The sequence below is a fragment of the Buteo buteo genome, chromosome 19 (genome assembly GCF_964188355.1).
Source record: "Buteo buteo chromosome 19, bButBut1.hap1.1, whole genome shotgun sequence".
Lineage (NCBI taxonomy): Eukaryota > Metazoa > Chordata > Aves > Accipitriformes > Accipitridae > Buteo > Buteo buteo.
The window spans coordinates 8,844,012-8,857,282 of NC_134189.1; the positions used below are offsets into that span (position 1 = coordinate 8,844,012).

General features: G+C 43.5%; 1 protein-coding gene across 1 annotated transcript in view; it reads left to right on the forward strand.

The window, feature by feature from the left end:
* Positions 1-4,418: 4,418 nt before the first annotated feature.
* Positions 4,419-13,271, forward strand: part of TMEM178B (transmembrane protein 178B) — a 219,222-nt gene continuing 210,369 nt past the window's right edge. The window contains exon 1 of the mRNA XM_075050996.1: positions 4,419-5,153. Within this exon, the coding sequence (XP_074907097.1) occupies positions 4,772-5,153 (382 nt within the window). The 5' untranslated portion in view covers positions 4,419-4,771. The remainder of the gene's footprint in view (positions 5,154-13,271) is intronic.

Genomic DNA, 13,271 nt, shown 5'->3' on the forward strand with positions numbered 1-13,271 from the left:
AAAAAAAAACCCGAAGAAAAGCAAATTGCAATTGGTTGTCCATTAACTCTGCCCTTCCCCCCTTCTAACCCAACACCCTGCCTGTGTGTACTTTGCTTCGTATAGGCGCTCCCTTTGCTTTTGTGTCTGAAGCTTTCCTGGAAGGCGGTGGGAGATGGTAGCTGGAGGATGCTAAGGAAAGCAGAAACGATCCTGGGAGAGAATGGAGAGGAGACCGGCCCTGTCTGTAAGATAACATCCGTGGTGAAGTCTAGCAGGCAGTGCACAGGGCTTGTCACAAGGAATTTGCTCTGAACAGACTCGCCGGGCTCCACTTCTCTGTCCCATGCCTTCAGACATTTTTCCTGTGCAACCATGTGCTTTAGCTTTCCCTCTGGATCACTGAAATCGTAACCTGCAGAAAGGAAAGCCTCAGCTTTCAATCCTTTACTAAAACTGCATTTTCACTCCCCAATTCATTTAAGACCCATGAATTACCTTCCTTTGCCAAGATGCCCTTAATTCACTGTAGGGAATAGTTTCCATGTAGTGTGCCCAAGTGTGCGTGGAGTTTTTTTGGTTTTTTTTAATGCCTTTCTCCTAGCTTACATTCATCTGAAGATAGACAAGGATTGTTTTTTTCCCCCTGTGGCGAGGCGGGGGTGGGAGGAAGAGACTTTAATAATGATCTGTTTGTGCTGAGAAGGGGCTGTCTATAATAATCCTGTGAAGAGACAGAGGAAAGGTTCCTAATGCCTGCAGCAAGCAATATTCTGCCCCTCCTGAAAAGAAAAGGAGATAATGATGATGAGGGAGAGAAATGTTTAATTCTAAGAGTCAAAGTGGAGCTCATCTGAAATCCAACACTTTCTCCTACATTTATATATTTAAGGTGACTTGCAGGAGGATATAGATTGCCATCTGATAAAGCTACAAATGCAAGCAAAAAAATAAAAATGCATAGAAACTGCCACTGAAATGTCTTTTCAGAGGAAAAGATAAAACCTGGAACTGCATGCCAATTTTTGGCTTTCAGACCCATATTTAAGAATAAGAAGAGGGAACAAGTCTGGCTTCTCCAGGGACAAAAGTCCCCCTGCCCCAAACTCTCTTACTGCCTTGGAGTGTGATGGAAAAACCCGGCTCCTGGACCTGCCTGGGTCCAACAATATCTTGGCTATTTGGACTGTAATCCTAATATTAAACTAGAAAAAAAAAAAGTGTAGGTATGATTACATTATATGATTTTCCTGTCCCCTAACATATCTTTGGCCAATATCATGAGAAAAACAGCTCTAGTAGCTGGGTTGTCCATTTTGCTCTTACCCCCAGTTTTCCAGTTCTGTCTAAACTTCCAGTTTAGACAGAAAACAGTTCTGTCTTCCAGTTCAGTCTAAATAGGGAATAAATGTAGCAGACTCTTGTGCTTAAATCGAAAATCCAACAATCCTATCAGCCAAAAAACACGTTTGGTAAAATTAGGCTTGTTCCCTGTTCTCATCCTCCAGCTTGAGTCTTGATGCTAAAAATTGACAAAGAAATCCAGGTGCACTCTCATCTCTGTGTGGGTGCAATACAAGAAACCTGTTCGCTGTCTTCTTATAGGAGCCAGCAGCTTTTTGACCACAAACCTCTAAATTTTATCTCTGAACAGACAGCAAGTATTGGCTACTCCAAGCCCACTATAAAATGTAATTCTTTTTATGTGCTGACATGTAGTTTCTTGAAAAATCCAGTTATAGAAGTAGACCGACCTGTGCTTAATTGTTTTTAAAAAGCCTTAGATCCTTAAATATTTGCCTTTATTATGAACAACAAAGGGAAGTTACTGCTAAAAAGAAACTTAAACCAGTGCCTTGTTTCAATAAAACAATTAACTTTAGACCTTTCCAGATACAGATAATATTCATAACATAACATTGAAATTTTGCAATAGAGCTGTTTCAGAGGATGCGGATGATCACAATGTCTATGGTTTGGATGACCAACTTTCCTTTGCAAGTTTTGTAATCATGCAAGGGGGTTAGACAATACAGTACCTTTCAAACCAAAAATTGTTTAATGGAAGAGATGCTTGTCCATAGCTGAAAATCCCAGCTGACTTGGGACCTGGTTTTGCCAGGTAAAATGGAAAGAGACATCTTGCCTTTTTTGATTATACAATTTAGTTTGGGGCCAAAACTGGTAGGATCCAGCTATGTGGTTTTTTTCTGATGCAGCTATATTCCACAAGAAAGTCCAAGTATGTACTTCTGATACATGAAGAGCTACTATGTCCCCCCTCTGCTCTCCCCACTGGAGCAAGTACAATTTGTGTAGCTAGGGTTAAAAGCCAGCAAAATCCCAGCACTCCCCTCTTGGGGCCAAGGGCTATCACCAACCCAGGGGCTCCAATAAAGGCTGTGCTTATTTTCTATTCAGATAACACAGCTTGGGCTTCAGGGGCCAAAAGCTGGTGGGATCCAGCATGGATGTAGATTTTGGCGGCAGTTGTCTGTGGAGATGCATCGGGCTGTGGACATTTTGGTACAGTAGGAGTGACCGTGTTGTTTGCTATTCGTGCCGTGGAGTTTCTGGTGTGGGGAGCCAAATATTGCATGGGGCTAACTAGGTTCCTCCACCAGCTCCAGGATGCTGTGGTACTCACAGACCAGGATGTGCCAGGAGCCTGAGCTTTTTGATGCAAGGCAAATGCCCGTGCTTATTTCCTTTTTAAACAGTACAGTTCAGAGTCTGGAGGCCTCAGTTTTCTGGATCACACAGAAGGTCTTGAATCCAGGGTTTTTCCAAGCTCATGCTCTGTGTTACGTAGTAGGTTGGTATTTTTTCGTGCAGTAAGAAACAGCTCCGCTTGTCTTGGATTTGGTCGACACAATGTAAGGGGTTGTGACTAAGAATGAGCAGGAGCCAGTTAAATCCAGGTTTTACATTTTCCCGTCTTAAAAAAGTAAGGCTTCGACATTTCCTGCCTGGGAAGTGGTGCAGTTTATCTTTAAGGAGGCTAGAGAAATAAGAAATGAGTCTCACGTTGCATGGGTGACATCACTGGCTTTTGGCTCAGCGCTCTGTATTCTCTGTCTGTAGGCTTTAGCCAAGGCTGCAGGGCTCGGTGTTTGAACAAGGAAAGATTCCCAGGTGTACAGAAGATTGGATTCACTCTTATTTGGGTTAAAAACGGTGAAATGAGATTTCTAAAGCTTGGGGACTCCAGCTCGCCTTCTGTTGCACTTGATCTCTACAAGATGGGTGAGTTATTCCCATTAGAGAGAAAGGGAGTGGAAATTTAAGGAGAAAAAAAAAAATGTCTGAATATATAACTGCTGATGCTGGGGATACGATTCGTACGAAGCTGCTGAGCTAAAAACCTCAGCTCCGTCGTCAAGATCGGGCCATATGGCAGAGAAATGGTGCAGACCGAAAGCTGTTGACAACAGTTAGGGGCTGCTTTCCTCTCCCCGTGTAAGGTGTGTAGCTCCCCCCCCCCCAAGCCGCCCCTGTTTGTTTTGGTTCGCTTTCCCCCGACCTCCCTCCCCCTCCCCATCCCTTTAGCATCCTTTTCCAGCCAGCCGTAGCCCCAGCCCGCCTTCATCTTGCAGATGGCTAACGTGCCGCCGTGTTAGCAAAACTGTGCACAACACATCCCCAGCGCCGCGGACGAAGGAAGATTTTTCTTTTTTCTTTTTTTTTTTTCTTTTTTCCCCCCCATCCCAGCGGAAAGGGGAGGGGGTGGCGGTGGTGGCGGTGGTGGTGGCGGGGGGGGGGAGCGTGAGTGTGTGTGGAAGAACGATGCCGGGGCCGAGGAGCGCTCCCGGCGCTGCCTAACGGGTCCTGCCGGGGCCGGGGCTGCCCCCCGCCGCCTCTGCCCGGCGCGGGGAGCGGGGAGGCTGCCGCTGGGGCGCTCCGGAGGGAAGGGATCGGGGCGTTACGGTGCCTGGATGACAGCGCAGACGACGAGGCTGGCAGAGAGAAGCCGAGGTGTCGGCCGAGGCAGGATGTCAGTGACTGTCGGCGAAGTCTGCTGAGGGAGAGGGACCTGTGCGTGCCCGCCTTTCCAGACCCTGCCGGGGAGGTTGTGCTTTTAGCCGCGATTTAAGACAGCAGCAGCAGCAGCAGCAACGACAACGGATTGCTCCCCCCCTCTTGCTCCCTCCCCTTCGACCCCGCTTTAAACCCCAGCGAGCGACCGACCGACCGTCCAGAGGATGATGATGCCCTTGCCGAGGCGCTGACAAAGAAAAGGCGAGTCACCCCTTCCCGAAACCGGGATAACCGGCTGCGTGCGAGCGGGAGGTCTCTAGCTGTTGAACTTTTCCGTCCTGTGACGATGCTGTGGTGAGCCTGCGGATCTGAAAGCCATCTCTTCTGGATTTCTGAGCTGGCCAGATTGAAAGAGATTAATGGACTGATCAGCCGTAGCTTTCAGGTCTCTTCAGGGGGATCTATTCCTTCAGCCCCTGCCGCTCGGGTGCTCCTGGCGAGGGGAGCAGGACATCTTTGTATAGGTGGGTCGCTGGCTCGCTCCCGTTCGAAGTGGAAGGCGGCATCGCTCCTCGCCAGGTCTCCTCCGCAGAGGAGAAGAGGCCGATGAGACTCCAGGACTGCCTCCAGGGCAGAACTTTGTAGCTCTCAGCATCCCTCCGCAGCGTGGATGTGAGCCACGGGAGTTGGGGATGTTGGAGGCAGCCTCTGCCAAGTGACACCTAGCAGCTGCTCTGGAGGCTTTTGCGTGGTCTCACGCTCAAGGGCTTTGCCTGTTGTGAAGATGTCCATGGTGTTTCTGTGAAGCTGAGGTATGGCTGCTGGAAGGTTACTGCTGTATGCTGGCCTCTCTTTAGCTCTGTGTGCCCTGGGCATGCTGGCTGTGGCAATCTGCTCTGACCATTGGTACGAAACTGATGCCAGGAAGCACAGAGAGAGGTGCAAGAGCATCACCACTAAGAGAAATGATCCTGGCTTCATTTATAACTCCAACAACAACCTGCCTCTCAGGGCCAGCAGGTCTAGGTTGGACCGCTGGGAAGGGAAACTCCTCTTGGCAAGAAACAGGAGGCAGATCTTTGCTATGAGCGCAGTCGATGAGTGCAACAGACAGTACAACTCGACCAACATGGGGCTCTGGAGGAAATGCCACCGACAAGGATTCGACCAAGAGCTGGAGGAGCTGATTGCCAAAGGTAAGGGCTGTTTTTTACCAAATGAACGTGCCAAGTCTTCCCGAGCTGAGCAGAGGCTGAGCAGAGCCATTTGGGCTCACAGATGGGAGCTGGCGTCTCTAGCCAAGTACCTCTCCTTGCGATGGGTGAACTGGCCTGGCTGGGCATCGCTTCCCGAAGCACTGCCAGGACAGTTTCCCACGGGGTCTCTACTGCTGAGGCGTGGGGTTTGGGGAGCAAAAAGGCAGTGGGGGTGAGAGCAGACACACCCCAGAATGTCTCTCTCATGTCTCTGTCTTTCTAAGCTTAATGTAGTCTGCCCATCACCATGGTATCAGATTATTTTCCACATACAAATAAAAAGTATTAATAAAGCAGACATCGGATTTTTAAAAAAATTTTTTTTTTTGACCCTGGTGACTCAGGCAAAGTACATATTATTTTATTGGAGGCTACATATGTCTGTATTTCATCATTCCCTTACCGAATGCCCCATCAGTCCCGAAACACACCATTTGCAGTGCTCACATGTAGGCTTTTTCTATCCTCAAATGGAGAGTAAACAAAGAGAAATGCTAAAAAGCAGGAGGAAACCCAGCTTGCTGTTTACACTGAGCTATGTTTTGGAGTATTTTCAATGTCTACAAAACATTAAATGAATTTATTAGGAGTGTTAGAAAGGAATCATTTTCTCTTGGGGTGGAGATGCATCTGTTTACCTGTAGCATTTTTGTGCTATGTTTTTTCTTGTCTTTTGGTCCTTCTTCTTCTTTTTTTCCCCCAAGGTACCAGTTCAAGGTGATGGTCAGTTTGCCTCAAATGTTTCTTTGATCCGAAGTATAAGAAGGGGAGATATGCATAAAACCCAGCCTAAATATCCTGTCTACAGAAGATGTATGTTTTTGCAGGATGATGAGGGTTTCAGTAAAGGATGACAGCATCTTTGCTACCCATGGCATGGTTACTCCATACAACAAAATAACATTTCCCTCCCATGGTTCTTCTGCTACATTCAGATGATTCCCCAGCGGTTTATTTCCATTGCAGTGAAATCATTGCCTCTTACACCGTGCAATCTTTAAAAATACTTATTTTCTAAGTGTGTTCTCTGTCCCAAACTCCCTTGATAGCCTGCATTAATTCCCTCTTCAGACATTGCAAGCAGAATTACTGCTTAAAGCTAATTATTCACAAGGGATATACTGTCACATGTGTTTGCCAATGTATACATTTTGTTCCGTATGTTTTAAAAGTGAGCAGTAGAGGTGAGTAGCATGGTGTAGACTTGCACTGGAACAGTACAAACAGGTGGTGTAGCAGGGAACCTAGATCACTAGTTGGGATTCTGTCTGTGTTGCCAGTGACCTTAATGTCTAGTTGCTATTTAATGACCCCTATGAAACGAACTGGTGGCTTCGGTCCCATTTGTAATGGACAAGTGAACATGTCCAAAGCCTGTCAGCCCCCTGGCACCCTGCTGCCGGTTTCAGTGCCGAGGGAGGGATTCCTCTTCTCCGTCTAGGTGAGGGCGCAGACGTGCTGTGCTGGCCACGGAGGGCTGGATCGCTCTGCCACGTGTGCTCGCTGTGCTCGGGGCATAAACAAGGAAATTCAACCTTGGCAGCGGGCGAACATGTCACCAGAGCTCACCTTTGGCAAATGAGTTTCAGTTATTAGAGAGGTTTTTCATCTTGAAATAAGTGAGACTCGTTCCTCTTTCACCACCTGCCTTGTCCAGGGTTCAGGAGTGTCCATTTCCCCTGTCAGAAACTGCTGAAATTGCCTCGCACTGGGTTATGTGTAAGGGCAGCTCTGCTAAGTGTTAACTATAGAGAAAACGTGGCAACTCAAGCTGAGGTGGTTAAATGCAGGAGAAGATAGTCTTCGAAAGAGCCTGCTGTGTGTGTTTGTGTGTGCGTATAAGCGTGCATGTGTATGTAGTGAACTAACTCTAAATAAACACCATTCAGCCAGTAGCAAGGGATTCCCGAGCTCAGGTGCAGCATGCGTTCTTGCACACATATTCCTGGACATATGTGTCTGCAGATGGCCAGATAGCCACTTCGCAGAGTCGTTGCCCCAAGGTCAGAAGTGCAAATTGTGTACATAAGGGAGGTATGTGCAAATATCGGTGTGTGTCACTCCTTGCCCACTTCAAAGGTTTTCTTATACACATTTAACCAACTTCAGTGTACATTGAGAGAAGTGTTAAGAGAGGGAGACTTGTAACGCTGAATACCAACATTCTAGTTTGTTTGATGGTCCTTCTGGAGTGAGGATCTATCTACACTACAGCTCTCAGCCATGATGAAGTCACACACATTAGCACTAATGCTATGGAGTTGTGTTCCTTTGGCAGCTCCAGATTAAAACATAGAAAAGCAAGTGTAATGGCAATTTGATAAAATAAAGTGTTTGACTGGCTCAGAAATAGAACTGGAGATATTATAGGATTGCTTGTCTGCTTTATGTTTTGTTAGATCAGAAAGAACTAATGGATTTTTCTCTCCCCTTACCAAAAGGTAGTGTAAAATACTCATCTGTTAAAAATCCTTGTGCGCTGGAATCACTGAATTAGAAAGAAACAGCTTTACATGAGTAGTCAACTACTGTCCCTGTTCTCATGTAAGGCCAGCTACTAGACTGTTTCTTTATGATCTTCAGCTATACAATGAAAGTGGAATAAGCACATTTGCCATCGCTATCCGATGTTGAGAACAGCTACGAGTGCAAAATAAGGCAGGTATTCTCGGTTCATCCCGACAGCACCACCTTGTTTTATTAGTTTTTCTTCTGTGGCAGACACTCGTCTGGAGTTAGAGGTTGCAGGGGTGGGTGCCTGGGCAGAGCGTGCCCTGTGCAGGTGTGAAGAGCTGCGGATGTTCTCTGCCTGTAGTAATCAAATACCCTGTCTGGGGTACATATTCCTGCACAGATGAAATCTCTCTCTGTATGAGCTCCAGGGCAAATACCATATAAAAGAGGATGTTATTGGTACATAGGCCTTTTACTCTTCTTCCTCTGCCAGCTGTTAATTTAATCCAGCACACCTCTTCCGGAACTGGATAAACTAATGCAGGTTCTGGCCCCGAATATTGTGTGTAATGCTATATGTAACTGAATGTAAATACTATTAAGGGTTGGTGTGGGGTTTTTTTCTTTTTTTTTTTTTTAAGCTGGACAGGATTTGAGTGATTCATTTATTTTGATACAGATCCTACATTTTTCCCTAGGCGAAACTTCTATTATTGAGGATGGTAGGTTTGTCTATCAAAGGATAACAAAAAATGGTCATTACGAGCCAAACTAGCTTTGCAAATGCCCTGCAGTTATTCTGCTTATGAACTCTGCTGAAATTAATACAAGCTGTAGGCAAAGGCTTGTGGCAGGATCAGGCCCTATGGTACTTGGTAGTATTCTGATGCCAGTGGTTTTGAAAAACAGTTTTATTTCTGAATAGGCGGGGTCACTTCTGTAATTCTATTCTGTATTCATTAGCTTTTACTTTCTGGCAAATAAATCAAAACCTTTATGTTGGAATTTTCTAGAAAAACTGGAGATCTGTTACTTCAGATTTCTTATGGATAGATATAATAGACACTAATGCATATATAAAATAGTTGGTCCTATTTGTATTTCTCCTATCCCTTTTTTACATTTCCATAGAATCCAGGTGCATATTTCAAAATAATACAATTAGCTAAATAGGCAATGAATTAAAACAGATTGTCACAAGTAAGCATACTCAGGGAGAGGCAGGCAGGCATGAGACCAAAGGCCTGAAGAATATTCTAAAGCTGCATCAAAATCAGGCAGTTAATTTGTTCGCTTTCTTATCATGAATGAAAAAAAAAAATCAAACCAGAAACAACAGAAGTTACAGTCAATAAAGAAATTATTGGAGTTGAACATGCAAACCCAGGGCCCAGTCTTGCTAACTTTTACTCACCTGAATAATCTTTATTCCTGCAAATGGGCTACTGGGACTGAGGGAAAACAGTCTTGTACAGAAGGACCAGTTAAAAAGAAAGAGCTTACAAAGCTGGTCCTCTGATTCTGCTTTCGCATCTGATCTAGTCTTTTAGCATCTCAGGACCAGAGTTTCAGTCCTGATCCCTAAAGCCTTGCGGAGTCAGGAAACACTGGATCTGGGTTTGTTTAGCACAATACTCTAAGCTTCTTCCAGTTCTCAGGTGTCTGTCCAGTCTCCTCTGTGAATTAAATAGCCCTGCTGCCTAACACCATTTTGGATATGGTGTTCCCTATATCCCATTAGATCAATTGTTTGCCTGTTTACCACCGAGTTTCTAGCAAAAGCAGCATTCCCTCACCCTATCAAAAAATCCCAGCGAAGCAACCACCTCCACCACTAGGCAAGCAGAGAGTTGAAATGCAGGTAAGTGTCCATTCGTGGCCGGGAGAAGGCAGAGTTTATGTCCTGCTTTGGCAACCAGCAGCTCACAACATCTTGTATACGACTTGCAGAGACCCACAAAAACCCCTGGAAGCCACAGGGTCTGTCTGCATCCTATGACAACGTTGCTCAGATGCTTTCCTGCACTAGTCGAGAGGAAAACAAGAAAGGAAAAAAAGGAATTACATCATTTAATTATAAAGGTACAATAAAGTAGATGAAGAAGTTGCACAATAACCAGAGTCTGTTCCATTTAGACAATTACTACTCAGAGGACCTTTCATCTCACTTTTGGAAGGATGCCAGTTAAACCTGTCTGGATGGGGCTCTGCTGCCTGCCATCGGAGTACAATTTTATATTAAAAAAAAATTTACAATTGACCTTATTATTTCAATCCCCCCTTTACCTTCCTTCTTCCCCCAAGATCCATGGAAGTCATAGTAAATCCTATTTTTAAAACATTTTATTGCGAGTATACTTAGCCCATGGCACCACTGGAAAAAAAAAAAAAAGGCAAGTAATTCCTGTGCAGCCTACCTTCACCACAAATAATATGCAAGATTTCTGGGATGAAAGCATTCTCTGTTTTGGTCTGTCAGATGCATGGCACAACTGAGGAAGAAAGGCTTAACAGGACTACTCTGGCCGTCGCTAGGGATTATTTACACACAATTGGAAAAGCCTGAAGAGAGGCCACTTGCAGCTATCTTTAGGAGTAAAAAGATTTATTTTTGTAAAACTACTTGCAATACCTTGCAATGCTGTAGATTTGACTTTTAAAATGCAATGGTTTTGCCAGGTAAATTTGGACAGCCATTTTTTCATGTATCCTTCATACATTAAAGAATCCAAATGCTTTGTTTAATATGTGTGCTTGAAATCCCAACTGTTTTCCAAATGGACTCCTTATAAAGGAGCCTTTATTGAAGTCTTGATTCTGATCCTAGTGAAGTCAATAGCAAATGTTTTATTGAACGTGGTGATGCAGCAAGTTCAGGCCTTCAGTGTTTCCTTTGAGGTTAAAATTGTCCCTGGATAGAAAGGCCAACGCAAGGTCTGTGCTCCCTTCTGTCACAGCAGAGTTCTGCTGGAGGGATCCAGTGAAATTTAAGCAGTAGACAGCCTTTGAGTTGAATCTTAGGCTACCCAGGTATTTAGCCTTCACCGTTTTCGATGCTGTAATTATTCTTAGCCTATTGATGTCGATTGGAAGTCAAACAACTGCATGTTTCTAAGATACGGCAAAGACACCCGCTTGTTCAGAGATTTTCTAAAATCATTTAAGGGATGAAATCACTGGTGTTTCATGCATATGAGTTCCAGGAGGATTTGGCCCATCATGTTTTAAATAAGCAATTTTAATATTTTAATTACATCAAACTTAAATAGCAATTCATTAAAAAGTATCTTTACCAAAAGTAATGAGAACCTGACGTGTTCCTCTGACACATCTGAGATAATTAGTTCGATAATATATATCTGCTAAAAATACTAAGAACATATATGTAATTTAACAGAGCTGCAACTGGTTTTAATCATGCTGTTTTAAAGGGCAAATTTCAATCAAGCTGTTGGCTTTCAAGCAAAATTGCCGGTGAAGACAAATGGAAATTTTGCCTGAGTAAAAATGACGGGATCATGCCCTTCTCAAGAGAAACTGGTATTTGCAGAGCTGCCTGCAGGATGGCATGCTTAATTCCTGTTCATTTAATTGAGCATCCAAATCCTTTTGAGAAATCTCAGCATTTTTATCCTTTCTGCCTATTGCTTAAAAACTTTTTAAGAAGTGTGGAGGAAAGATTTAATACGAGTGCAGATGTATTCTGTTTACTGTAAAAATAAAAATACGAAAGATTATTTTACTTAAACAGAGATGAAATGATCTGAATTATTTTGTCATCTCCAGCAATAAAAATCCGTATTAATATTGCTTTTTCTCATTGAAAAAGTCTTTCTCTGCACTCAGAATAACTTCAAGAGTGGAATGAGTTCATTAACTATTGCAGAGCCAGTAAATGAGGAAGACGACTTTATGTTTTGTAGGTTCTGCAAAAATAATGACAGTCATTTACAATGTAAGTTACTTAACGGCTCATTGCTAACAAAGTGTTGCTTGGAACCCTTGAGTACATATTCACCTCTTTAAGAGCAAAAGAAAGAAATGGAATGGTGTTTCTCAGTTTTTAAGGAATAAAATATAAAAAACGTGGATTCTAGAATCCAAGTGCCCTTAACAGACCATTCAGAATAGAATTCACTTAAAAGAAAAGAATATAAACGAACATATTTTCTCTGCAGGAGAGAAATCAGACTATAAAATGGAAATTTCCCCATTTTCTTTCTCATAAAGCCTAATTCTTCCACAAATAAATATTCAGAACTGCCCAGCTGAGCCTGCTGAAATCATAATCCTTTGTAGATAACTACCAAAATAGATGGAAGAAAGGTAGTACTGCAGTTAGGGCAGGGCTTACAAAGCTGGAATTCAGTCCAAGCTCTGCCATAGTTTTTCTTCATGACCTGAGGCAAGTGACTTAATCTCTTGTACCTCAGCTCAGTAGCAGTATAATAGGGATTTTGTTCATTATTATTAATACCAGTAAGACTTCTACCATAAGATTTATGAGCCTTAATCATGGATCAGAAATCATGGATCAGAAAAATGTCCCCATCCTTTTGACATGTTGCTGCACTTTAAATATTGGTGAGTAATGCAGCCTTATGAGAGAGTACAAGGAGACGACAAGGTAATTATATTCAGCGTGACCGGTAGTGGTTTTAAAACACCCGCAGGCTAACCACATTTCTGTAAGCACCACGAAATGCACGATTCCTAGAAGAGTTGTAAAGAAAGATAATGAATAAGAGGTGCAGATGTTTACAAGATGGTCTTCCAAAGATTGAGGGATGGCACCAGAAAAATCATGGGTCATGTCTGCTTGAAAAATTAATAAGTAGGTGATGGGGATTGACCTCTTTGGTTGACTATAGGAAGAAGTTGACATTTCCTTAATGAAGACAAGTAGATTGCACTAATGAGATAGATATTGGGACAGCAGTCTACAGCTGCTAAGAGAAATGACATGGTTAGAGTGATGTGTTAGGAAAATGATATTTCTAGCAGCATCCTGAATGGATACACGGAGGGCAAGATCACATTTGTGAAGGTCAGAAAAAGAACTATAGTAGTAATAAAGGCATGAGATAATGAGAGCCTGGATGGAGAAAGAATATGTGAACAGTAGACATTCCCTGGATCTATGGACGTAGTGAAAGACATGAGATGAAGATGTTGATTAGAACAACAAAGAAAGTAATAGTGTTGGCTGTGATGATCAAGAGGGGAATTACTGAAGAGAGCATATAGAAAAGAAGAGAGAAGAACATTAGGAACTCTGTTTTAGCTATGATAAGCTCAGTTTGGTATCTGTATGTCTGTGAGGGAGTATTAGAGAGACTGTGGGTTTGACCTAGGGAGACAAGTTTGTGTTAGAGGAGTGAATCTGAAAATTGCTGCATGGAAATGGCAGTGGAATCTATGTTTGTGACAGAAATTACCAAGGAGTAAAATACAGAAAGAGAAAAGCCCCATGAACTTCTGGCGGAGCTGGGAGAAGAAAAGTGTCTTCTGGAGGACATGCAAAAAGCGTAGACTCACAGGTGGTGCAAAAGAAGTGAGTAATGTCATGGTAGCTGAAGAAAGACACTATTTCAGGGTAAAACA